The sequence below is a fragment of the Sander lucioperca genome, chromosome 1 (genome assembly GCF_008315115.2).
Source record: "Sander lucioperca isolate FBNREF2018 chromosome 1, SLUC_FBN_1.2, whole genome shotgun sequence".
Taxonomy (NCBI): Eukaryota; Metazoa; Chordata; class Actinopteri; order Perciformes; family Percidae; genus Sander; species Sander lucioperca.
In genome coordinates, this window is record NC_050173.1 from 45,779,848 (window position 1) to 45,805,403 (window position 25,556).

The 25,556-nt window shown below is 40.0% G+C and overlaps 1 protein-coding gene across 2 annotated transcripts in view; it reads right to left on the reverse strand.

Moving 5' to 3' along the window:
• Positions 1 to 25,556, reverse strand: part of shtn3 (shootin 3) — a 55,311-nt gene that overhangs the window by 16,117 nt on the left and 13,638 nt on the right. For both annotated transcript variants that reach the window (XM_031317083.2, XM_031317082.2), the window contains exons 3-9: positions 10,224 to 10,318; positions 8,698 to 8,866; positions 7,426 to 7,523; positions 6,081 to 6,162; positions 4,003 to 4,097; positions 2,121 to 2,267; positions 955 to 1,108 (exon numbers count right to left, since the gene is read on the reverse strand). In XM_031317083.2, the coding sequence (XP_031172943.1) occupies positions 955 to 1,108; positions 2,121 to 2,267; positions 4,003 to 4,097; positions 6,081 to 6,162; positions 7,426 to 7,523; positions 8,698 to 8,866; positions 10,224 to 10,318 (840 nt within the window). The remainder of the gene's footprint in view (positions 1 to 954; positions 1,109 to 2,120; positions 2,268 to 4,002; positions 4,098 to 6,080; positions 6,163 to 7,425; positions 7,524 to 8,697; positions 8,867 to 10,223; positions 10,319 to 25,556) is intronic.

The following is a 25,556-nucleotide window of genomic DNA, read 5'->3' on the forward strand; positions in this document are numbered from 1 at the left end:
GTTTGTCAGCTCTTCTGCAGCAGATGGATCAATGTTGAGTTGTTAGTGTGTTGGGAGTCAATGCAGGAATCAACACCCAACACGACAGACACCTTGTATCTACTGAGGTTTTATTTTTAACATTCTTTTTTTTATATGTCGTTTTATTGTTCCAATGTCTTTTATTTTACAATAAAGCCTGAAATCACTCTGATTACTCTGAGAGATGATGAGTTGAGTTTATCAAAAAATTGAGATGTCAATAAGGAAGGAGGCTCAAGCTCCTCATTATTTTTGTCAGTTTTTATTTATTGATTTATTTATTTGCATTTCTTTTTTCTTTTTTTCTTTTCTTCTATATTTCTTTTACATTTTGATGTTTGGTTGTTAATTGACGGTTAGACCTGATCTGTCATGTACTTGTTCTGTTGTTTGTGGAATGTATTTTATTGTGGAATAAAAATTTTTTTTAAATTTAAATTAAAATTTAAAAAATAATGCCTGAAATCCTGTTTTTGTGAAAGCCACAACACACCACTTTTTAGCTCCTTATGTGTTCTGTTGTGTGTGTGGAGATATATATATATATATATATATATATATATATATATATATATATATATATATATATATATATATATATATATATATATATACACACATGTGTGATGTCTGGTTTCCTGTATGCGTGGATGACAGGAAGATTATCCTCACTTCTGCTCTGCACTCTTTAATGAAAACCTTAAAGCAAATTAATTACATTTTGTTTACATGTGTGTGTGTGTGTGTGTGTGTTTGTCAGAAATACCCTTTAAAGCTGTCTCAGGGTTAAAATGAAAACAGCAGGTGCGTAAGGAAGATAGGTAGATACTATGTCTATGAATATTCTCAATCATCAATATTGTGTGTGTGTGTGTGTATGTGTGTGTGTGTGTGTGTGTGTGTGTGTGTGTGTGTGTGTGTGTGTGCCTCCACCTCTGTTCTCCAGCTCCTCGTTCTTCTTCTCTGCCTGCTCCACTCGTCCCTCCACCTCCTTCTTGGCCTCCTCCAGCAGCTCCAGCTGCCTCTGCAGCGCCTCCAGCTGCTGCTTCACACAGCTCTGCTCCAACTGGGCTTCTAGGCTCGCCACCTACACACACACACACACACACACACACACACACACACAATATTGATGATTGAGAATCTTCATAGACATAGAGTATCGAGTATCGAGTATCTTGTAGCAGAGAACAAACAACAATTTAATTTACTTTTACTCTTACAACAATTTTCTTTTAACTTCATTGAATCTGAGCTCACCGTAAAGCGGCTTTAATCAACCAAGTATCAAATGATGAGCTGAATCTGCGGCTGCTCTTGGCCTTACGGCCCTTTATAGGAGCATATACAATAGCATTTAGCAGCTAAAGAAACAGCTAGTTAGTTTGTTGACCAAAAACTACTAACTTTGCTAAAAAAGTTCAACACATCAACTTAAAAAGCAAGTTTTGAAGACAATTCGGTTCATGCAACAAGACAGGCCTGCTTGGTTCTTTCAGAGAATGATTGTAAAGATTAACAAAGAATATGTTTACAGCATTTCCTCTCTTACTGGGACGTTTTAGGAGCGATTGGTGGGATTGCTGTGGACGAAGTACACACACCGATGCTAATGAGCTAATGAGGTTTAACCATGTATCAGCTAATTTAAATAGCTCAAGTTACTGTTTTGTGTCAACAGATAATACTTACTTACTTACAGATAATACTTACAGATAATACATACTTCATTTAACATTGTATTTTTTTAAACCAATCACAATTGTCTTTGGCGGCGCTATGCGCTGGATGGAGCCACGGTGCCTCTGTAAAATAGTCTCGGGAAGGAACTTGTTTTGGTGGAACGTGTGTACAAAAGTAGTTTCAGTCGTGCAACAGAAAACTCAGATTGGACAGATAGTCTAGCTAGCTGTCTGGATTTACCCTGCAGAGATCTGAGGAGCAGTTAACCATAGTCCTCAGAAATCCACCGGTTTAGAACGGCAACACAAAGAAAGCGGAAGGGAATGGACATCCGGGCGAAAATGAGGGACATCCGGCGGAATCTCCGGCGGCAACGGAGCAATCCCGGAAATGAAACGTGGTTGACATAGACTAACCTTCTGCTGATGCTGCAGACGCTCCTCCTCCAGCGTTTTGGTGACGGCGGCGACGTCCTCCAGAGCTTTCAGAAGCTGAATGCTGGGCTCGGCACTCTGCAGCAGCAGCATACTCTGCCTGTTGGCCTCCTTCTGCTTCACCAGCATCTGCAGGAGGAAGAAGAGGAGGAGGAGGATGGAAAGAGAGAGAGGTAGGGAGGAAGGACAGGAAGAGCAGGAGAAGAAGGCCAAAACAAAAAGAGAGTAGGACAGAAGGAGAGGAGGGGAAAGATACTTTCATCTTCTAGATTTTTACCTCCCAATTTTTCCCATCAATCTGTTTCACTCCTGCAGGCTCTTTTTCACTTTTCAGGTCAGTAAACACCAGATTCCTTTATGAGGCACAAGGTTATTAACACACACATCAATTAGCAACACAACAATGCAGGTCAGTGTTCATCACAGCAGCATCACTTCACAACTTTTTAAATTCACCAGAATGGAGAGTTGAAGTCGCAAAATAGTTTCAGAACTGAGGAAAACGTAGATTATGCCATAACGTGGGGATTACAACAAGTCCTCCAGACCATACAACGATATAGGTTGTTTATTCCTAATCGCTAATACGACCCACAGGAGCGTTTCATAGATTAGCGCTCCTAGCGGTTGCAGGAAATTCGACACACAGGAGCGGTTTCCCGTCCGTATCAAACTGGAGAACATAACGGTTGCATCTTGATAAGGTTCAGGCACAAAAAGTACTTAGGTAAATTTAGAAAAAGAACGTGGTTTGGGTTCAAATCAGACGCTACTTCACTTCTGGTTACGCACGTAATGCAGAACATGACGTAGCTCTGTTTGTTCTGTAATATATTTATATATACGTTTACTTCCATGATAAATCGTTTTTCTCAGCTGGAGGGAAGTTTTTTAAATCTAAAAGTTAATGAATGAATGTAGCTGTGTCTGCTTGATGTGCAACTGTTTGCTAACGTGATAACTAACAAGTCTTTAAACTTGTGATCAGTGAAACCCGTCAACCCGCCAACAATTATTACATTGTAAAGTTACTAGCCAATTTGGCCGGTGATGAATGAAGCAAAAAACTCTGTGTCTGTTTGAATCAGCAGGTTACAAAAACATTTCCAAATGGGTTTGTTTTCCGCTGTGAAATTTGGGCAGTTTTGTGTGTGTTTGGCTTGGAACTGTAACCTTTATCTGGCACACAGTGCTTGTAGCACTAATCCTACATTTCCCATGAACACTATGTTGTGACGACCATTGGCTACATGCCTAGTGTGCGCGGTATCGATTACGAGCTACGCTGAAACAGAGAAGACGAACGGAACAGCACGAAACAATCAATCAAATCAAATAGTAAAGTTAGCTTACTAGCTAACACACATGAAGCTAGTGGAGAATCTGATTGGCTAGTAACTTTAAAAATCTACTTGCTATGTTGGCTGATCAAAACAGTAAATTCAAGCCCTGCTTGTGATACTGTGGGAGCTGTGTAGCTGTCAGCTTGTTTTGACATTTTTCCGCCCCCTTGTGGGCAAACGCTTCAAACGCTCGATGGTGTTTTAAGCCCCAAACGTCTCCTTCCAGGCAGCACTGTGACCATTGACTTCAAGGCACCTAACCCTAACCCTAACCTTAACCATAACCATAACCATAACCATTGCCTAATCCAAGTGCCTTCCAGGAAGGAGACGTTGGGGGCTTAAAACACTGATAAACGGTTCAAACATGTTTCTGGACATACAGATCCTTTTTTAAGCATATGATACAAACATATGAACACTGGTTGTATATTTAAGCACGCCTGCATTCTCTCTTGCACTCTATGTGACAGTGAATGCATCATTTTCCCTTTGACGTGTTTCTGCAATCGTTTCTTTACCTCATGCGCATACGTCTCAGCTTTGACTCTCAGGCTCTGCTCCAAGTCGAGCTGCTCCTTCATCCCGTCGTACTCCTGCGCCGCCATCACGGAGACTACAGAGGCAGAGAGACAGACTACATCAGGCTGAACAAAGAAATTATTATCATTAGCAGCTCTTTTTAATATACATTGATGTCTTTTATTTAAAAAGGTACACTGTGTAGGAATTTCTCCCATTTAGCAGTGAAATTGTATTTTGCATTCAAACGAATAGTGCTCTCTAGCACCTCACTTTTTCAAATGCGTGTTGCAACTACGGTAGCTGTTATGTAACAAGAAGCTATGACAACATGTCTTCCAATTTTAGCTTTTTTGGTGACGAGGATTCCTTCTCCTGTGGCTCGGCATAAGTATGATGGTCCATTATGAACTAAAGTGCAGTGCAGACTTTCAAATTTGCCAGGGCAGTGCCAATTGCCTCTCACTGATCTCCTTCTCCATCTCAGCTGGTTTCAGTCACGTGACGCTGGCTCTGAACGAAAACGCGTTGTGGATTAGCTAGACAGGTAGGCTAGTGCTTTATGTCCTTCTCAGCCATTATAGTTTTTCAAAATGGCGGAACAACATGGAAGCCTCCTTGGACTTGTCCGTCCAATGTAAATACAGATAAGAAATTCTTCGCTTACGAGGATAAGTCAGATCATTGGCAGAGGTCATTTTATACCAATGAGGACATATTTATTAATGAAGACATTGATTTTAGCTAATAAAATACTTAAAACACTACACAGTGTACCTTTAACCTTTATTCAGTGTTTTCCCTGGCTTTGTGGAAGACTTATGTGCGTGTATCTGGCAGGGGGTTTAGGCGTCCTTCCTCAGGAAAATGTTAACTTTTTTCAATAAAATAAATGCAATTCTCCTATGCATTTTGAGTCTCTTTGTGGAAGTTTGTCTCTTTGTGTTGTTTGGCATCTCTGTGTAGTCATGCGTGTCTCTTTTTGGTCATTTATGTTTTCTTTGAGGTTGTTTTGGGTCTCTGTGTTCATTTAGCGTCGGTTTGTGTCCCTTTGTGGTAGTTTTGCGTTCCTTTCTCACATTATTTAGGACCGTTATTATCACCATATGTGTGTCTAAAACTTTGGAAAAGCTATGGCAGATAATAAATAAATACCCCTCAAGAAGCTTAAAGACAAAACTTGCTAAAGAAGTCCATCTACAGTCATTAGATCTGAGAAAAGTCTTTTAGTTACATTCATTCGGCTTAGGTGGTACCCAAAACGGCTTGGGTGCTGCACCTAAAAGTTATAATGGCAGGAGAATCCCTGCCTTTATTTTATTCGGATCATTTCACAAAGTTTGTTTGGTTATCAACATTTATGATGTTAGCTTGTTTGCTAAACGTGCTAATATTATCATCAAAGATTCTCTACAGCTAAAGATAGCGCATTAGACGCTGTGCCAGAGGTATGAAACGCACTTCCTGTCTCCTAAATGGGCATGGCCTCGTTTGTAAGTGTAGTCAACATCATGTGGATGGGTTAAAAGTTATATATGTATAATTTATTAATATTTTCTTTTGCTAACATTAGATATTTACACACTAAGAGCCACATTTAGCATTACGAAAATTATCTGTGGCATTGGCGAACGTTAGTTGACGTTAGCTTATCTGTGTTGCCAGATCTCGCAAGATCCTGAGACAGAAACAGGTCTGGAAAAATGATGTGTGAACAATGATGTGTCAAAAATGTTAGTGTCAAAAAATTCTGGAAATATGTGGCTTGTGAAAAATGGGTCCAATATTTACTTTAGTGATTGTGGGGTGAAATAATTCTCATATTCAGTTGTACTGTGTAAAAATCCACTATGCGTTGAGTCTTTACACACAATAACATACAGCATACTTAATGCATGTTGATACAAATGTTGTGACTAACACAACATGCTAAACTAAAAAATGGTTGTACTGTATGTTTCATAGTTCATGTTCGTTTTGAACCATCAAGCCAACTTGTTGTGATGTTGGTTGGAGCCTTTGTATCCTCAGTCAGTGTGTGAACACCTCCCAGAGTTTCGGGCGTGTTGTGACTCACCTCTGTTAAATCTCTTGATGGTTTTACTTTGCTTCTCATTAGTTTCTCGAAGCTCCTTCATCTCGGCCTGACCTTTCTCTGACTGCAAAGAGTGAAAGAGAATTCAACAAATAAAAGTCAGGCACTGGCACGCATCTACAACATTCACAGAAATGTTCGTTTTTTCTTTTTTAACGGAGTAGGACTCACAGCCTGGTATCTGTCACAGACTGGAAGCTGGGATATTTTATGACACAAAAGCAAGAACTCTTGGCAGAAAGAACATGCACAACAGCAAGTTGATACTGATTGTTACTCAAAGCCACAATCCTTGAAAAGGTGTGATTTAACATCAATACTGGCACAACAGTGAAGGGGCTAGACTAGCGAAGCGCTTGCGCCGAGCTTCGTTACCATCACTGAAGTGCCAATAATATGCCAATAATAATGGTTGCCAACAAAATAAAAGTTATAATCAAACTGTATTCATACTATAAAAAAATAAAAAGCAACAGAGATGATTTCTAGTCCCTCCCTGTTTAGTCAGCCAGCCAACTTAAGCTAACGTTAGCTTTGTAGAGATCGTTGGATTTCCCAAACTGAATAAATACCACACATATAGCACGAAACTGCTTTGCTAGCTCAATAATTTCATAACTAAGATATCTGCTGAAAAAAACATTTTTTCTATCGACAGATTTAATTCCTGTACATCCACAAACTTCACATGTAGCAGCTATTTTTAACAAAGCGCTGAGTCACCGGCACAGCTGATGTTATCCAAATTTCCAGTAACAGTTAACTCCAGAGCGTTGTAAAAAAAAATAAATAAATAATTAAAGTAAAAAATAAGTTGTTTAATCCGATGAATCACTTTATATAAATACGTTGGACAGTTTCACTGTGGTTCCTCATTTAGTAGTAAGCTAACGTTAGCTTTGTAGCTTTGTGGGATTTCCCAAACTAAATAAATACCGCACATATAAACACATACTTGCTCTGCTAGCTCAATCGTGTTATAACTAAGATATCTGCTCAAAAAAAATTCTATCAATAGAGTTAGCTCCTGTATGTCCGTATACAGTAAGTTGTTTAATCCGATTAATCACTTTATATAAATATGTTGGAGAGTTTCAGTGTTCAACTGTGGTTCCTGATTTATTTTAATGAATATCACGGTTTCAAAAACAGTTTTTGATTTAACTCTGTAAAGGTGACATAGAAATGGCAAAGATATATTTTTAGTGATGAGCATGGTGTGCCGTCATGCTGATTTGTGCACGTTCTTAATGTGTAGTTGACCAATCAAATTGCCTGGTCGGATCTACTTGTCGGCTCTACAGTCTGTATAATTGTCATTCCTCACCTGTGCAGTCAGCTCTTCTATTCGTCTCTGCTGTTCATGAATCTGACACACAAAATTCTTCTTCTCCTCCAGTAAGGTGTTCACCATCTCCCTCAGATCTGACACAACACAGATGAAAAGTCCAGACGTGTGCGGTTAAGTTTATTTCTTTAATATAGAGATGTTCCGATAGCAATATCAGTTCCTGACAAGCCTCCCATACCGCCTAAAATGCTGGTATCGGTAAGTATCGGAGTTTTTGCACCGATCCAATACCATGTAATTTAGCCCAGAAGAAAATCTACTTGAAAGTGGTTTATTTATGTTCTTTTTCTGTTATGACTGTCAAACTGGATGGTAAAAGAAAGTTGATGGCATTCACTGTTTGTATTTGTTCATGTTTCAAAAAAGATAGCAATCATATCACATCCGTACAGGGATACTGGTATAAAGCGATTTAAAAATAATAAAATATATGTATTTTTTAACGTACTGGTATCAGATCGGTACTCGGTATCGCCAAATACGCAAGTTCAGGTATCGGAACATCTCTAGTTAAATATTAACAGACTAAGGCTACATTTACATTACTACTTTTTGCTTTAAAAATGAATATCTTTTTCTACGTTTCCCCCTCTCATTCCCCCTGCTCTGGTGTTTCCCCCTCTCATTCCCCCTTGCTCTGGCATTTCCCCGTCTCATTCCCACTTGCTCTGGCGTTTCCCCCTCTCATTCCCCCTGCTCTGGCGTTTCCGAGCCTCTAAACCGGAGACATTTGAAAACACTTCTGAACCGTTTTGGTTTGGAATCTGCGGGGTTGTGTTGCAGTCTCAACGGCTGCAAACGGAGACCTTGGGCAACACCGACACTAACGCCATCGTTTCACCGCCTTATTGGGTCATGACATCTCGTTCTCTGAGAATAAGCTACTAACGTTACCATGGCAACTACCAGCAACGGGCGGAGTATTACGCTGCTTACTGTTTACCCCGGCACGCGCATGCCCAGTGTACCAGAATGTTGATGAGATGTGAGGTTTGGGCGTGTTAGTTTCTACTGAGATTAGTTATTCTACTGGAGCTAAAAACCCTCGTGTTTTGGCTCAAAACTCTGGTTAAAAACCAAAACGTAGCAAAGTAAATGTAGCCTAAATACTGCACAATAAATCAAGTGCCCTAAATAGGAAATGTTCTTCCTCTCTGAAGCAGATGAATATCCATAGCAAACTAAATGTTGTTCTTGCAGCAGGGACTTAGTTCGCCATGTTGTTGAAAATAAATGTGCGTGTTGTACCTTTAACCTGTTGTTGGTACTGTATGAAGGTGTCGGGGCTGGCGTCGGCCATGTCTGCGTCGGCGTCGGCCTCCAGAGCGATGCAGTCGGAGATGCTGGGAAGCAGCTCGTCCAAACACGGACGGGACGACAGGCTCAGGTACTTGAACTTCCTGTTCTCACAGTTCAGCTGCGGGTCAAAGTTAACACAGGGCAATGAAAAATGAAATGAAAACAATACATTATCAAAAAATTATTCTTTTCCTTTAACCCTTGTGTTGTCTTCCCGTAGACCGTGAACTAGTTGTCCTTCTGGGTCAAAATTGAAGATGAACTTTTTTTGGCGCTTTGTCCGACTTTTTTTCGATGCTTTTGACACTTTTTAAAATGTTTTTGTGACTATTTTTCAACGTTTTTTAAAAAATTCATGGTCAACAAACCTAATTTAAATGACTTTATACCTTCATATCCTTTAGTTTAATAAAAACACTGAAATTATCAATTATTTGGACTAATAGTTAAGATCAGAGGATGTTGAGTGGATCACAGTTTATGTCAAAGTTTAGTGAAACAATTTCGTTTTTTTTTTAAATTCTATAAAATTGAATAAAACACCCAGCATTCAATGGAAGTAATCATTAATTTTACCTGCGAAGAATGTTTTATAGCTTCTATACAACGTACATCCATGCATCCGTGTTATTTTTGGGCAATTTGGTTGAAAGAAACCCATATTTCTAATATAAAAAACTTTGAAAACGGGTCAAATTTGACCCGAGGACAAGACAAGGGTTAAGAAACAGAAGAATGGTAGTGACGTAAAATGTCGTACATTTAATATTTGTTGATTTTGTTACAAACTTCTTCTTCTGTTAAGGCACTTGATTTCTAGAAAAATCTCCCTGAGAATATCAGACCGGCGAGCTCCGCATCCTCTTTTTACGTTGTCGTACCGCCGACCACGCAACTTATTCTTGTCCTCCCGGGTCAAAATTGAAAATGATCACTTATTTTTCGCTTTTTTTTCAATGTCACTTAGTCACTTTTGTTCGACATTTTTGGAGCTTTTTTTAACTACCACTAGTATACACCACTACCACCAACTTATTGACTAGTTTAACACAGATTTTTGAAATTCATGGTCAATAACCCTGATTTATATGAAATTATGAAATATTTTGACTAGTTAAGATCATAGAAATAAATCATGTACCTGTTGTATCTGCCTCTGGACATTGTTACATTTGAATAAAAGCAAACAGTTTTTGCAGTGGATGCAGAAACAGACGAGTAATCGTCTCTGTGCAGAGTCATCCTGACTCAGCTGTTCACTCCATTCTCCATTCATGCGTGTGTGAGTGTGAGAGAGAGAGAGAGAGAGAGAGAGAGAGAGAGAGAGAGAGAGAGAGAGAGAGAGAGTGTGTGTGTGTGTGTGTGTGTGTGTGTGTGTGTGTGTGTATGCATGTGTGTATGTGAGACTGAGTGTGAGACTGTGAGTGAGTGTGAGTGTGAGTGTGTGTATGTGTGACTGTGAGTGTGTGTGTGACCTTTGTGGCCAGGGCCTCTGCATTCTCCCGGCACGACTTCTCGATCTCCAGCTGAGTCTGCAGAACGCTCACCTCCTCAATCACCATCTGAGACACTGAGGGGACCACACACACACACACACACACACACACTTTTAGGGTAACACAATACACTGTATCATGACTGATCTCGACATGATGTCCCATTGATCAGTACAATATATCACTGTTGTTATGCCGCTTGTTTTCTCAGGAAATGAAGAAAAACGCTAAATTGAAAACATTTTATTAAGCCATTTACCTCATACAAGTCAGACAAAATCGCCCTGTCACTGTTTCAATATTTGTAAAACCCACAGAGAGGCGTAAAGGCTGACCAATAGCAATGTTTAAAAAAATGTAAATGACGAAATATGGAGATAAAAAGTTTCTGCCCGACAACGTCATCAGCTATATACCCCTGAAAGGATAAAGTTCACATTTAACCTAATGTACATTCCTAAAAAAAAAAAAAAAACAACATCTGTGAGAGGTATTGACGGAAGGTTTATTGACAATATTCTAAAATATTTATAAAATAGTACAACATCAGAACTATGTGGGGACGGAGCAATAAAATGCTGTTGTGATAAAATGTAGAAGAAAAATAAATAGGATCTTAAATCTGCTAAATTGGATTATATCAGCAAACAATTGAGAACATATTTTTCGAGAAGCAAACAAAGTAGAAAGTAAAAAAAAAAAATTTCATAAAAGACAACGGCTGTTTGAAATTGTTTGAGGTACAACGATGAAAAGATAGAAACTGCTGCTTTTTATTCAACAAGAGAAAATGCAAAAAGAGGATCTGTGAATGCTCACCCTACTTCATTAGTTTTCCTCGGGTCAAATTTGACCCGTTCTCAAAACTTCTATATCAAAAATATGGGTTTCTTTTTAACCAAATTACTCCAAAAAAATTAAGTACAGTTGCAAGTACTCCATTACTACTTTCATTGAATTGTGGGTATTCAATTTTATAGCATTTGAAAAAATTTAAATGGTTTAAAACCTGACTAAACTTTGACATCCACACATCTGTGATTCTCCACCAACATACGTTCCTCTAATATTAGTCCAAATCATTCATCATATCCAAATTAGGTATAATCTCCTAGAAATGAGATTTATTGACCATGAATTCCAAAGATAAGTGTAAAACTATTGGTAATAAGTTGGTATTCGTGAAAAATAAAAAAACAAATGTGTCAAATATATATATATATAAATATAAAAAATTGTCCAAAAAAAAGTGGCCCAGAAGGACAACAAGTGCATGGCCGACCAGAAGACAACACAAGGGTTAGTCAATTCTGAATGAATACTGAATATTGTAATATAGCTGAAGACATGAAAGGAGAGGGAGAGAGGGGGAATGACATGCAGCAAAGGGCCTCAAATGTTCTGTGTTTGACTGTTCAATGTTCCAGGCTTATTTAAAGAACACTTATTGCTGGCAGTTTATGTCTATGTTCTCATCCCTGGATAAGAATATAGAGCAGTTTTGATGGCGTCTCATGTTGTAATTCTCCATATGTGGCAGAAAAATCTCAATTAGATTTCCCCCCCTAATCATTCAGCCCTAAATTCAAGGCATCTTGGTACTGAGATGTGACTTAAAATGCAAAAACAAAAAACATAATTCATATTCCATAGTTTTAAAGGAGACAGGATGTGCATTTTTCTGTCTTTGGTTTACCAATTATGTAACCCAGCATTCAAATTCCTGTGTTGAATACACAAACTGACAAGTTCCTTTAAAGGCAGAGATATGCATAACACTAGGATGTTTTTTTGATGTTTAGTAAAAACAATAATCAGTGTGTTTCAGTGTAAAGCCACCCAAACAGCTAGAAATTAAGTGAGCCGGAGGTCAGACACTCGCACCTGTCAAACATGTCAGCACAGTTATTTTAAAAACTCCCCAGATATATGGATATATGGAGAAAAAAAACATGATGTGATGAAGTAGCTTTGCCACCGTGTCAAAATAAAGATCCACTCATCTCTCTCTCTCGCTCTCTTTCCTCTTCCTCTTCCATCTATCTCTTTCTTGCTCTGGGGCATTTTGCATGTAATTAGTCAGATTTCTGGCAGATAATTCTGAACATTTGAATCATCTTCACATAAGAATTAAAATATCTTAAAGGTGCTCTAAGCGATGTCACATGTTTTTTAGGCTACAACATTTTTTGTCACATACAGCAAACATCTCCTCACTATCCCCTGAACATACTGTAAAAAAAAGCAGTCTCTGTAGACAGCCCAGGCTCCACAAACGGCAACAAAAACAAACTGCGCCAACCTGCACCACGAAACATAAACAGCGTTCCAGCCAATAACCGACAAGAAGGATTTGGGGGTGGGGGTTGGGGGGTTAGTGCACGGAAGGGAGGGGGAGGCGACGGGATGAGGAGAAGGGAGGGGCGAGCTAGCCCCATTTTGTTTGAAAATACTTTGAACATCAACAAGAAGTGACGTTACCCAACATCGCTTAGAGCACCTTTAATCTATTTAATTTTTTTTTCTCCAATTTTTCCATTTGAATTTTCTATTGTTTTTTTTTTTGTTTTGTTTTTTAATTTTGTAATACTTTATTTTATTTTTTTTCCCCCCAGTATATTTCTTTTATTTTTTTTCCTATTTTTTGTCTTATATTCAGATTTGGCTGTTCCTTGTGTGTTTTGTGTTTTTTCATTATTGAATTATTTAATGAGCATTGTTGTGCCTGAGGCTGAAGATTTTAATTGCCAACGACTACTTCTGTTGTTGTGCATGACAAATAAAGAACCTTGAACCAAAATGGCAGAGTTTTAGACTGAGCCTCAACGACCACCCAAAAGTACGGTAACGTTATATGGTCAAGAGAGCTAGAGAGAGACTGAAGAGAGGGAGCGCCCAGCGGCGTTAGAACCAAGTAGTGAGTCAGAGAAATAAAACGTGTGTTCGCCGATTCATCACTAGAAATGGAACTGTAGCAAGCATCTCACTATCACTAACGTTATCCACATTCATATAGACGGGTTTCCTGTTTACAAACATGACAGGGTGCGTGCGCATACCAGGGGCAGAAAGCCAGATTGGTGAGCTGGTCCACTATTGCAACAACCTTAAGTATTTAAGCTTTCCTTATTGTTTGTATATAACTACTGACTCAATAAAAAGTGATTTTAGTTGGATCTGTTTGTCTGTCTTTAATTTTGCAGTGTTACTGTGATATATATGTATGGCTATAATTATCATTTTAGGCTAATGTAATAGCCAATGTTAGCAGCAGGGTTACCCCTGAGTGTACCCCTATGGTTGGTTTATGCCTTAAAATAATGGCCAGGATTCCCGGGCGAAAGGTACGATATGTGTCTCCATTTCAAACATCACTGCAGGTTGACTGTTTTTAGCAGCAGAGGTTGATTGTGGGCGAGAGGGCGACAACACTGTCGTGGTTAGCTCGCCGAAACTCTACTGCCGCTGCCTCGGCAACGTTAGATAATGTCCGCTACCATACAGGCTAACTATAGCCAGTTACCTTTGTGTGTAACGTAATAAAAACCCACCTATCTCGTAGGAGCGAAGCTTAATATTTTATTCAATAACATTATGGTACAAAAGGAGCACTAAGGCCACAGGTCTTATGTTGACAACGTGGAAGCAGATATAAGAAACTCCAAAGGCAGTCGTAATATTTACCTAGCAGGCTAGGCTAACGCTGTTGCGCTAACGTTAGCTAAACATCGGCGTAGCTTTAGCTAACGGTCTGAACTTGTCTCGAGTTCTCTTAATACATCCATGGTATGGACCTTTAACTATCTACGGTCCGGACTTGAGTACTACAGCCCTGACAGGTAGATATTAGCTGAACAACTGAACAAGCTGCAACTTTTCTGATTGATACAATGGGAGCCTGACTCTTACATATGACCCCAATCTGCCCATTCCCTTCTTATGGCTTGAAGCCATAACCTCCGCCTGTTTTTGGCAAAAGCATGCTTCCCCCTGGGTATGTTAAACATCAGACACCCATCGCTGGCTCTGTTTGTACAATTTACCACGCAACAACTCCTTGGCATTTTGACTTACACTATGCTGCTACTACTACTAGCTACACGAAACACGTCTTCTTTCTGCCCCCCGGTTGCGTGCGCAAGCAGTGATGACGTTGTCGAGAAATCCATGTATTTAGAGAATTTATTTACAGAAAGGCTGCTGCATGGAGAAAAGTTGCCCACGATGTTGATATGTCAGGTCAGTTAACTGTGATATAGCGGTATAATGTCAATAGTTCGATGTCTGTTACTTACCAGCTGGTATCCTATGCATTGTTTCTGCACGGAAGAACTCTTCTCATGCTCCAAAATGAATCGATTACATGACAACATATCATTATGAAATCATTATTTATTTCAGATTTGTTAATCAGTACCATAGCAACGCTAACTTCCGCTCCGATTGTCGGATAGGAACCGGCCGTTGCCTGTCGTACGAGTTCAACTTTTTTTAACACATCCGGATGACCAACGGACACGATCTTTTCCGCACCGCACTCGTTCACATCGGTTCGGACCCATTCGCATGCGGTCTGCAAATCTCCATAGGAAATGAATGACTTCCGGTCATTTCGCAGCCGTATCTACTGTGCCAATGTGAAGGCGGCGTAAGGCTACACAAATTATATATCAACTACAAAAAGCCTAGAAGTCAGAAGTTAGAACGGAAGTACAAAGAGGCGTTGTCATGGAGATGATACACCGTCTCGTCCCATTGGTGTGAACTGGCAGGTTTCAGAATCTTTGGTCTGAACTGGGCTTTAGGGTAAGGATGAAAAGTTATATTTGTATCATTTATAAATATTTTCTTTTGCTAACGTAAGCTATTTACACCTCTAAAAGACATATCTAGCATCACAGAGACTCGTTATGTTAGGTTAATAATGGTTGACGTTAGCTTCTCTGTGTTGCCAGATCTCACGAGAGTTTGGTCGTGAGACAGAAACAACAGGTCTCAAACAAAGTTAATTTCCTCCTGATGTGTCCGTCTGAAAATTACCATTTTAGTGTCACAATGTTCTGGAGATATGTGGCTTGTGATGAATGGGTCCAATAACAATGTTTTCAGTGGGGTGTACAAAATCTCATTTGGTCATTTCCCTATATAGTTCACTATTTAATAAACACAAGCTGTGCTCGAAACCATTCCCTCACTCATTTACTATTCCCTATATAGTGTTTATTAAATAGTGAACTATATATAGGGAACAGCCAAACAAGATTTCGGACATTCACTGAAAACATTGTTGCGTCAGTAGATGCGCTGGATATTTGTGTGACAGAGGCGGGCGCGCCCAGCATCATATAAACAAGCCGAAACAAAAATGCTTCTAATACGTCCCTGAAACAAACCAAGCACTCAGGAGTAAAAGGCTGTATATTATATATGTTGCATGTTACATTTCCACTGTTTAGAAACGAAAGCGCCCTCCGTTTTTCCTTTTCAGTTTTCGCAGTGAATTCTGCTTCTTCTTCTCCGAGAAAACACGGCCGCGTTGCACTGTGGTATACGGGAGTAAAATGTAGGCTACATCGTATGTACGCTCAAATTAGCTGTGCATTGTGGGTATTTTACAGTGGACTATATACATGGATTTCTCGACAACGTCATCACTGCTTGCGCACGCAACCGGGGGACAGAAAGAAGACGTGTTTCGTGTAGCTAGTAGTAGTAGCAGCATAGTGTAAGTCAAAATGCCAAGGAGTTGTTACGTGGTAAATTGCACAAACAGAGCCAGTGATGGGTGCCTGATGTTTAACATACCTAGGGGGAAGCATGCTTTTGCCAAAAACCGGCAGAGGTTATGGCTTCAAGCCATAAGAAGGGCAGATTGGGGTCATATGTAAGAGTCAGGCTCCCATTGTATCAATCAGAAAAGCTGCAGCTTGTTCAGTTGTTCAGCTAATATCTACCTGTCAGGGCTGTAGTACTCGAGTCCGGACCGTAGATAGTTAAAGGTCTGTACTCGAGACAAGTTTAGACTGCTAGCTAAAGCTACGCCGATGTTTTGCTAACGTTAGCGCAACAGCGTTAGCCTAGCCTGCTAGGTAAATATTACGACTGCCTTTGGAGTTTCTTATATCTGCGTCCACGTTGTCAACATAAGACCTGTGGCCTTAGTGCTCCTTTTGTACCATAATGTTAATGAATAAAATATTAAGCTTCGCTCCTACGAGATAGGTGGGTTTTGATTGACGTTAGCTAACGTTGCCGAGGCAGTGGCAGTAGAGTTTCGGCGAGCTAACCACAACAGTGTTGTCGCACTCTCGCCCACAATCAACCTCTGCTGCTAAAAACAGTCAACCTGCAGTGATGTTTGAAATGGAGACACATATCGTACCTTTCGCCCGGGAATCCTGGCCATTATTTTAAGGCATAAACCAACCATAGGGGTACACTCAGGGGTAACCCTGCTGCTAACATTGGCTATTACATTAGCCTAAAATGATAATTATAGCCATACATATATATCACAGTAACACTGCAAAATTAAAGACAGACAAACAGATCCAACTAAACTCACTTTTTATTGAGTCAGTAGTTATATACAAACAATAAGGAAAGCTTAAATACTTAAGGTTGTTGCAGTAGCGGACCAGCTCACCAATCTGGCTTTCTGCCCCTGGTATGCGCACGCACCCTGTAATGTTTGTAAACAGGAAACCCGTCTATAGTGAATAATATTAACCGCGGAGAATTCGAACACCACTACAAAATGGCAAACACACTATATAGTGCACTGTTTCTGTGATGGGGAACGGTTCCCAACACAGCTACAGCCTCTCTCGCTCTCTGTCTCTCTCTGTCTTCATTGATGGTTTTTCAGTGTCGCCGTGGTGACAGAGTCAGACCTCTGGACAGACTGTCTGGATTGTATTACAGCCCAGCAGGAAGCTGCTGCTAACATCCCTGATCCATTAATAGACTCCTTCCTGGTCGATGTACAAGCCCCAAATCTGATTACACTGCTCTCCCACACACACACGGCTGACTGATAAGGTGTTCCTGCCGCTGGCAGAGAAACCCTCAAAACATCTTTCATATAGGTTGTCTTGCTTGTTTGCAGCCAGAACTGATGTGGTGTGATGTTCATAAAAGCACAAAGCAGTCTCAACTCAATTATGTAACATTTAAAAGTGCCGTGTTTTAAAACTGCGCACTTCTGTACTTACACTTGCTATTCCGAATACATGTGGTGGATTATAACTACATTTACTCAAGTACTGTACTTAAGTCCAAATGTTGAGGTACTTGTACTTTACTTGAGTCTTTCCTCTTCATGCCACTTTCTACTTCTACTCCGCTACATTTCAGAGAGAAATATTGTACTTTTTACTCCACTACATTCATCTGACAGCTTTAGTTACTAGTTACTTTACACATTGAGATTTTTGCACACAAAACACATGTAGTTTATAAAACACAATGTTTTATTATAAAACTACCCAACAATATAACGGCCTACAAGTCCAGCTGAAATGATAGAAGGTTAAACCCTTAGTTGATTGACAGATCTGTTTGGATCGTTTCCAGTTTCTAAAATGTGTGGATTTTTCACTTTTAATACATTTTCCTGATGTTACTTGCATAATTTTACTTAAGTAACATTTTCAATGCAGGACTTTTACTTCTAACAGAGTATTTTAACAGTGTGGTATTAGTACTTTGACTTAAGGATCTGAATACTTCTTCCACCACTGCTTCTGTACTTACACTTGCTATTTTGATTACATACGGCGACTCTGACGAAGTGTGGCCAAACTGCAGCGCACTACGAGATGCTGCACCCTCGAAGCGGTCAAAACATTGAGTGTGGAACAATGGACACTACTCGCACCCAACGGTTGCCATCTTGACTACGGAGCAGAAGCTACTGGACCACCGACATATTTTAAACTTGTGAATGTGCCGGGCCAGCAAGCTGCAGTGCTCACTATTGAAACAGCGAAACACAAACTATTGAAATGTAGTCCATATCCACGACGTTCCACTTCCGGGATTGCTCCTGTGACGCCGGAAATTCTCCCGGATGTCCTTCTTTTCAGCCGAATGTCCATTACCTTCCTCTTTCTTTGTGTTCTAAACTCCGGTGGATTTCTGAGGACTATGGTTAACTGCTCCTCAGATCTCTGCAGGGTAAATCCAGACAGCTAGCTAGACTATCTGTCCAATCTGAGTCTTCTGAACCTAAACTACTTTGAACGTACACATGTTCCACCAAAACAAGTTCCTTCCCGAGGCTTTTTTGCAGCGGCACCGTGGCTCCCTCCGGCGTTTAGCACCACCCAAGACGACTGTGATTGGTTTAAAGAAATGCCAATAAACCAGAGCATGTTTTTCTTCCATCCTGGAATGTTGTGTGGACTAGCCAGACCTTCATCCACAGCGCTGTGGAGTATTGACAATATCAATACTAAAGGGCAACAAGAACAGCTTTTGCTGCATTAAACATTTAACCGAGTGACCTTTGAACCCTGTGATGATATTCATGTGTCAGCTCAGGGTCAGCGAGGCTCTGGGTTCGGATAGAGTGGTGGGAAAAGTGAAGGTGCTCGGAGAGAGAAACAGGACGGGGGAAGGCTTCTGGATCTATTTTTAATCCCTCGTTCAATGTTTAATGCTTTGTGGATGAGCTTTGGTGGTGTGATTCCTTCCCAGACAGAGACCTGTCTCTCTCTGTCTCTCCCTCTCCCTGTCTCCCTCTCCCTCTCTAATTTAAAGGGGCTGTATTAGCATGAAAGTTTAAATAACGTTGCCAAAGCATCAACATATAATTTGTTGAAATATTTGGACAAAACACAATAAACTCTTATATGAACACAATATTAGAGTGGATTTATGTTAATTTTTAACAAAAGTTATTTAGCATTAGACAACATATTTTTTAATTACAATAAAAATGTAAGACATAGGAAAATTCTCTCTCTCTCTCTCTCTCTCTCTCTCTCTCTCTCTCTCATACTTTCTGCTATTTATAGTTCTGATTTCATTCTACTTTGTTTTTACTAGAGAAACCAACCAGCTGGTCCCGTCACAAGGGAACACTGGAGAATCCTCCCCAAAAAAAAATGCCCCTGGGTTAAACAATAAGGGTTGCCCTATGGCCCCAGGGCAAGTAAAACGCCACAAGTAAATATAACAACTCACTTTTGTAAGCAGTTTCTTTCTTTCAGTGCACTTTTTTTTGTGCATAAATACCTGAAATTACATGCATATAATATTATGATTTTTTTGTTTACATGTGTGTGCCAGATGTTGTGCTAGAAGATGCCTTGCTGTAATTTGGGTTACTTACAAAGTCGCTAATTATCTAAATCACCCTTGTTCCAGAGCTCTGAATTGCAGCTCAATGTCTTCCCAGCAATTCAATAATGTTGTGCTCACTAATGTCCAACAGCTGGAAAAAAAAAACAACCAATCAGAGCTTAATGTGGGATTAAGAGAATGGGAACATCATCTTCCTAGTTAGCAACCTATTGTAGCTACATCAATCTGAAACAGTGATACACTCTAAGAAATATCTGTGTATTAACAGTTGTGTGTGTGTGTGTGTGTGTGTGTGTGTGTGTGTGTGTGTGTGTGTATATTTTTAAAGGTCCCATGACATGGTGCTCTTTGGATGCTTTTATATAGACCTTAGTGGTCCTCTAATACTGTATCTGAAGTCTCTTTTATATAGACCTTAGTGGTCCTCTAATACTGTATCTGAAGTCTCTTTTATATAGACCTTAGTGGTCCCCTAATACTGTATCTGAAGTCTCTTTTATATAGACCTTAGTGGTCCCCTAATACTGTATCTGAAGTCTCTTTCCCTAAATTCAGCCTTGGTGCAGAATTACAGCCATTAGAGCCAGTCCCACAATGAGCTTTCCTTAGGATGTGCCATTTCTGTGTCTGTAGCTTTAAATGCTATTGAGGAGGAGAGGGGGGGGGCAAGGTGGAGTGTGGGGGTGTGGCCTTGACCAACTGCCATGCTTTGCTTGTTTTCAAGCTATGATTTCTCTTTCTCATGGGTGGGCCAAATTCTCTGGGCGGGCAAAGCAGAGAAAGGGGAGGTAACCTTTCCCCTTATGACGTCATAAAGGGAAGATTCCAGATCGGCCCATCTGAGCTTTCATTTTCTCAAAGGCAGAGCAGGATACCCAGGGCTCGGTTTACACCTATCACCATTTCTAGCCACTGGGGGACCATAGGCAGGCTGGGGGAACTCATATTAATGTTAAAAAAACTCATAAAGTGACATTTTCATGCCATGGGACCTTTAACAGAATCCATGGAACGGGATTCACAGTTGTATTTCTGTTTATTTGCATTTCGAATTGCATTATGGCACCAAGCGTCATATTGTCAAAAAAGCCTTGAAAGCGTAAAAATAAGCATCAAATGTCAAAGCGTAACAAACTGTCAAAAGCATAAAAAAGCATTTTTAAAAAATTATGAAAAAAGCATTGAAAAAAGGGTAAAAAAAGAAGTTTAAATTAATGAAAAAACAGATTAATTGCAGAAATTTACTGAGCAGCTTTTTATGAGAGAATTTTAAATAACAGAAAATGTTAATGTTAAAAACTGTATTTTTACTGAAGCTACAAACTAAACTTCCATTTATAATTACGGGACAACGTCCAGGTAATGAGCTGGCAGAACCTTTTCTGTTATTTTACGGATTTATTCCCTAGAGTGTAGAAAAGGGCTTTTTATAGGGCTTATGTTTTTTTTTATAATTTGTTTTGTAAAAAGGTAAAATTTTAAGCACTAATGATGTTAAGCGTATTGAAAGCTGCTTTATGAATTAAATTGCCATTGCCATTACACATTGAACTTGGCTTAGGAATATAACTGACAAAACCAGACACGACAGTTGAGTTTCCTCTCACTGAGACAGTTTGTCCTGCAGCCCTGCGTCTCCTGTCACAAACTGTTCTGGGTCAGAGACTCCTCCGAGTTTTCGAGGCTTCGTGTAGAGAAATGGCGTGTGTCCCTTAAAACCTGTAATGATCCGCCAGGCTAAAAACAGAACACTGCTTTTGTTTTTCAGCTGGGGGGGGTGGTGGGAAGCCTCTTTAGTGACGACGCATGTTATTAACAGATGATTTGGAGGATTAGCCAACGGTAAGCACATTTATCCGTGAGTTAACGGTGAAATCCCACCGCAGAGTGTTGAAACTGTTTATAAAAGATGGGCTAGGGATTAGCACACAAGCCAACCTGCCAGTGCTGCTTAAGGCTTCCGCTCCACCAGGGGTGGGGCTAAAAGGGGGGGCACGGGGTGGCACCCCCCCCTCCAAATCCATTGGACTAGAGTGATGTCAATCTGACATTTGTGATTTCCATTGGATCAGAGTACTGTCACTTTGCTGCCTGTTCTGCCAATCTTCCCAGCCCTCTTCACGTGACCAATTAATGTTTCCATGAAGACTATCCAAAATTCTGATACCATTGAACCAGCACTGGAATTGTTTTTCAATAAAGTGGCAGACTGAGCCTGTAGAATATGTGTACTGTTTTCGGATATACAATTTGTTTAAAATGAAAACAAGTAAAACTAATAATCTATGTGATGTTTAATTTAACAGAATTACATTGTGTTCTTCTATCCTATCCAATATTTCCAAGCAGATTTTCCACTCCAAACCTTCTATGCGGATGTTCACGAGTTGGAAAATTTTGATTTCAGCTGTGTTTTTTTTAAAGCGGAAAAGTGACGGAAAATGTCTCTTTCTTTCCTAACAAGGATTTACAACACAAACGGATGTGAGTATTAACGCCAGTGGAGTTTAAGCTGGAACATTAAATGAGCTAAGCTGTGAACAATAGGGGAACTAATCCTGCCTTCAAGTGCTTCTCTTAAGCATCTCATGGAGAGATTGTCATTGTGCATTTGAGGGATTTTGGATGGAAAAACTAAAATGAATGCCACAGCAGTTGCAGAACACATCCAGTACAGTTTTATAATATATTTCATTGTCGAAACCAAAAATGAATCAATTCAAATGTCCCTATTTGAAAATAATTTTATCTCTCTCTTTGTTTGCCTACATATTTAAAATGCTTGTTGTGTCATTTTCATGAACGGGTCCGTATGATATCGTAGGAAAATGTATGCACACCAAAATGTATATTACATATATTACGGAATTAAGGAGACCGCCGGCTGGTCATGTGACGCCGGCTGGCTACGAGCTCCATGACGCCGAGCGGCAGCTGCTAGTTGTTTAAGCCGCTACAGAGCTTCACGACGCGGGCTACGGACCTCCGTCACAGCTCGGTCGTATCAGCGGCAATTAGTAGATGTGTTTAGCCGAAAAATGGGTGACTTTGAGCCGGGTACAAAGTAGGGCTGCAAAATATATTGTTTTTTTTTTATAGTTATCGCAATATCAACTGGCGCAATATACACATCGCCTCGTGTATCCTCGCTCATAGCTCCTCAGAGATCCATCCTCAATCTTCTCTCAAAGCTCCTAAAAGATCCCTCCTCCATCCTCGCTCCTCGGGGCAGTAATAAGAGCTCTGAAACAACCTTCACCGAGGAGGGACAGAACAACTTCCAGTTCAGGCGAGGGCAGAGGAGTCGAGGAGCTATCAGATAAGGGTTATGAGATGCAGCCCCTGTCTCAGGTCACTCAGAGTTTGTTGCTCCGTCACGTGCTCTCAGCGTGTTCTTACAGTATTTCCGAAAGCACTTGGATGCAGAGAAAGTGCAGCCCCAGGCGTTTATCTTAGTACAGTAGACTGAATAACTAGGCTGCATAAGCTAACAGCGCTACAGGCGATCAGTCCTGTTAAGCTGAGTGGTATCACAGTTAGCTTCCAGCCATGTGTTCGCTTACAGTAGCATTAGATGACGTGCAGCACTTCTGTAAGATGCAGTCGAATCGCTCTGGGTCACAAACAATACTCAAAAGTCATTTGTGTACCTGCCTTTTCTGTCTTGTTTTGCAATTTCATGTCTTTTTCGGGGGCTGTTTTGTCATCTTGATTCATTTCCTGTCTGCAAAACTATTTTTTATTAACTTCCCTTGGGGGGTTCTTTGCATCACCTGCATCTTTTTCTCTAAAATCTCTTTTCCAGTTTCCTATCATGGCATCTCACTCTTTGGGCTGCTCGATAATGGATAAAAAAAAAAAATCTAAATTTACAATTATTTTGGTCCATATTGAAATCCTGATTATTTAACACAATTACTCATTGACTTTTGGAAAGATGTTGCATTTATTGAACTTAAAAAAACACAGTCAAACAGTTCAACACATTAACAGTGAAAACACCTTGAACTGTAAGATTTCACCCGTTCCAACTTTTTTTTACATTCAGAACGCGAGACAAAATAAGAGTTTACTTGCAAAACGTAATGCGCAAAATAAATGTTTTTTTCTCGATTACTTTGTTTGGTAACACTTTACTTGAAGGTATCTACATAAGAGTGACATGACACTGTCATGAACACATGACATTGTCATGACACAAGAACTCTAACTCTTACCCTAACTCTAACCATAACTTGTCATGACAAAACCGAATGACACTTACTAAAAGAAGCGTTATGTCATAAACGTTTATGACTTGTTTATAATGTTTATGACACGTTCATGACCGTGTCATGTCACTCTTATGTAGATACCTTCAAGTAAAGTGGAACCCTTCGTTTTTGTGGTCGTTAGGAGACGAAATCGTAATCGCAATTAAAATTTGATGAATTGCACAGCCCTCACTCTTACTCATTTCTCTCTTTGAATCGGATTTGAAACTTAGAGAGACTTTGGCTGCTGTTAAAACCCCGTCCTGTGAGGCATGTTTGACACTCAGCTCCTTCGTAAAACGATTTGTTCTGCTGCTCCGGCTTAATACAAAGTATAAATTACAGACTGTGAGACATCAGCTCCGCCTGCTTCCTGCCAGCCAGCAGGAACATGCAGCCATAGCTGTGGTGGAGAGGCTGGTTTTCTTTCTTTAACAAAGAGGAACAACAAGGTTCAAAAGCTACCAAAGATTCTTGGGTTTCTCTCAGGCACAGTTATGATGCACTGATATACATATCCTTCTGTTGAAGGCAAAGAAACCTTCTGATGGTCTTTTTCATTCCAGGATGCCACCTTAAACCCTCAGAAACACTTCCTTTAAACATATGTACATCTGTGCCGTTAATGTCTGAATCTGTATTTAAACTTTAGTGTCTTTTTATACTCACTTCTACTCGCTGATGTGACTGTTCCGTCAATCAACTTATCTATGTTTAAGAACGGTGGTTGTCAAATCTTGTACTTAGGATGAAACACAGAAGAGGAAGTCAAGGTACGTAGCTGCTATGTGACGTTCTGGGACACTTTATCGAACTGTGGCTACATCTACACGAATACATTTTCAATTTTTAGCGCTGTTTTGAGACAAAAACAATCTCTGTCCACGCAAGAGTTTTAGCTCCGTGCCAGTGTAAACAGAAAGCAGATTGTTTGACATTACTCTGCGTTTGAAAATGATGGATGTATAAGTTGAAAATACAGAAAATACTGTACAATAACAGTGAAAAGTAAGAGCAGGGATTTATTAGCCTGGAGCGACGGCGAGGTGGAACTGTTACTGAAAGGTATGTACCTAACCGATAAGACTGACTTATGTCCATCGTCGTTTCCAAAGGTCTCTGTTTGTGCCCATCCACACTAACAAAGCAACAGTGTAGTTTTCAAACCAAAACAGGGGCAGAAGTGTTTCCAAATGGCTCCGTTTTAGGGGCCTGGAAACACTGCAGTAGAGTGGACGAGAGGCGTAAACGTAGCGAAAGATATTCATTTTTAAAACCAAAATGTAATAGTGTGGATGTAGCCTGAGTCATTGTTAACATTTGTTTCTGCCGTGTCTGCCGTGAAATAGGCAAAATAGACAAAAATACTTAAGAATCAAGGAATCGCCGAATGCCTCAGGATTCATCCTCTGGGGACCATAAATGTTTTGTACCAAACTTCATAGAAAACCATCCAACACTTGTCTAGTTATTTCACTCCAACCATCTGACCAACGTTTGTCATCAATCATCCAAGCCAAGATCTCTCAGCCACTCAGATGCATTACGGATTAAATGCAGCGCGATTGTGAGCGACCATCATCGAGGCGAGTGTGTTATCTAACAGCGAGTCCCGGGTCAGGTCATGTTTTCACTGTTTAATAGTCAGTTAATCTGCGCCCAACTCGCTCAGTCTGGCCTTTGAGATTTAAACGAGACTGAAATGAAGTACCTGCCGGAGAGCAAAGTCTCCCTCATTACATCCATTAAC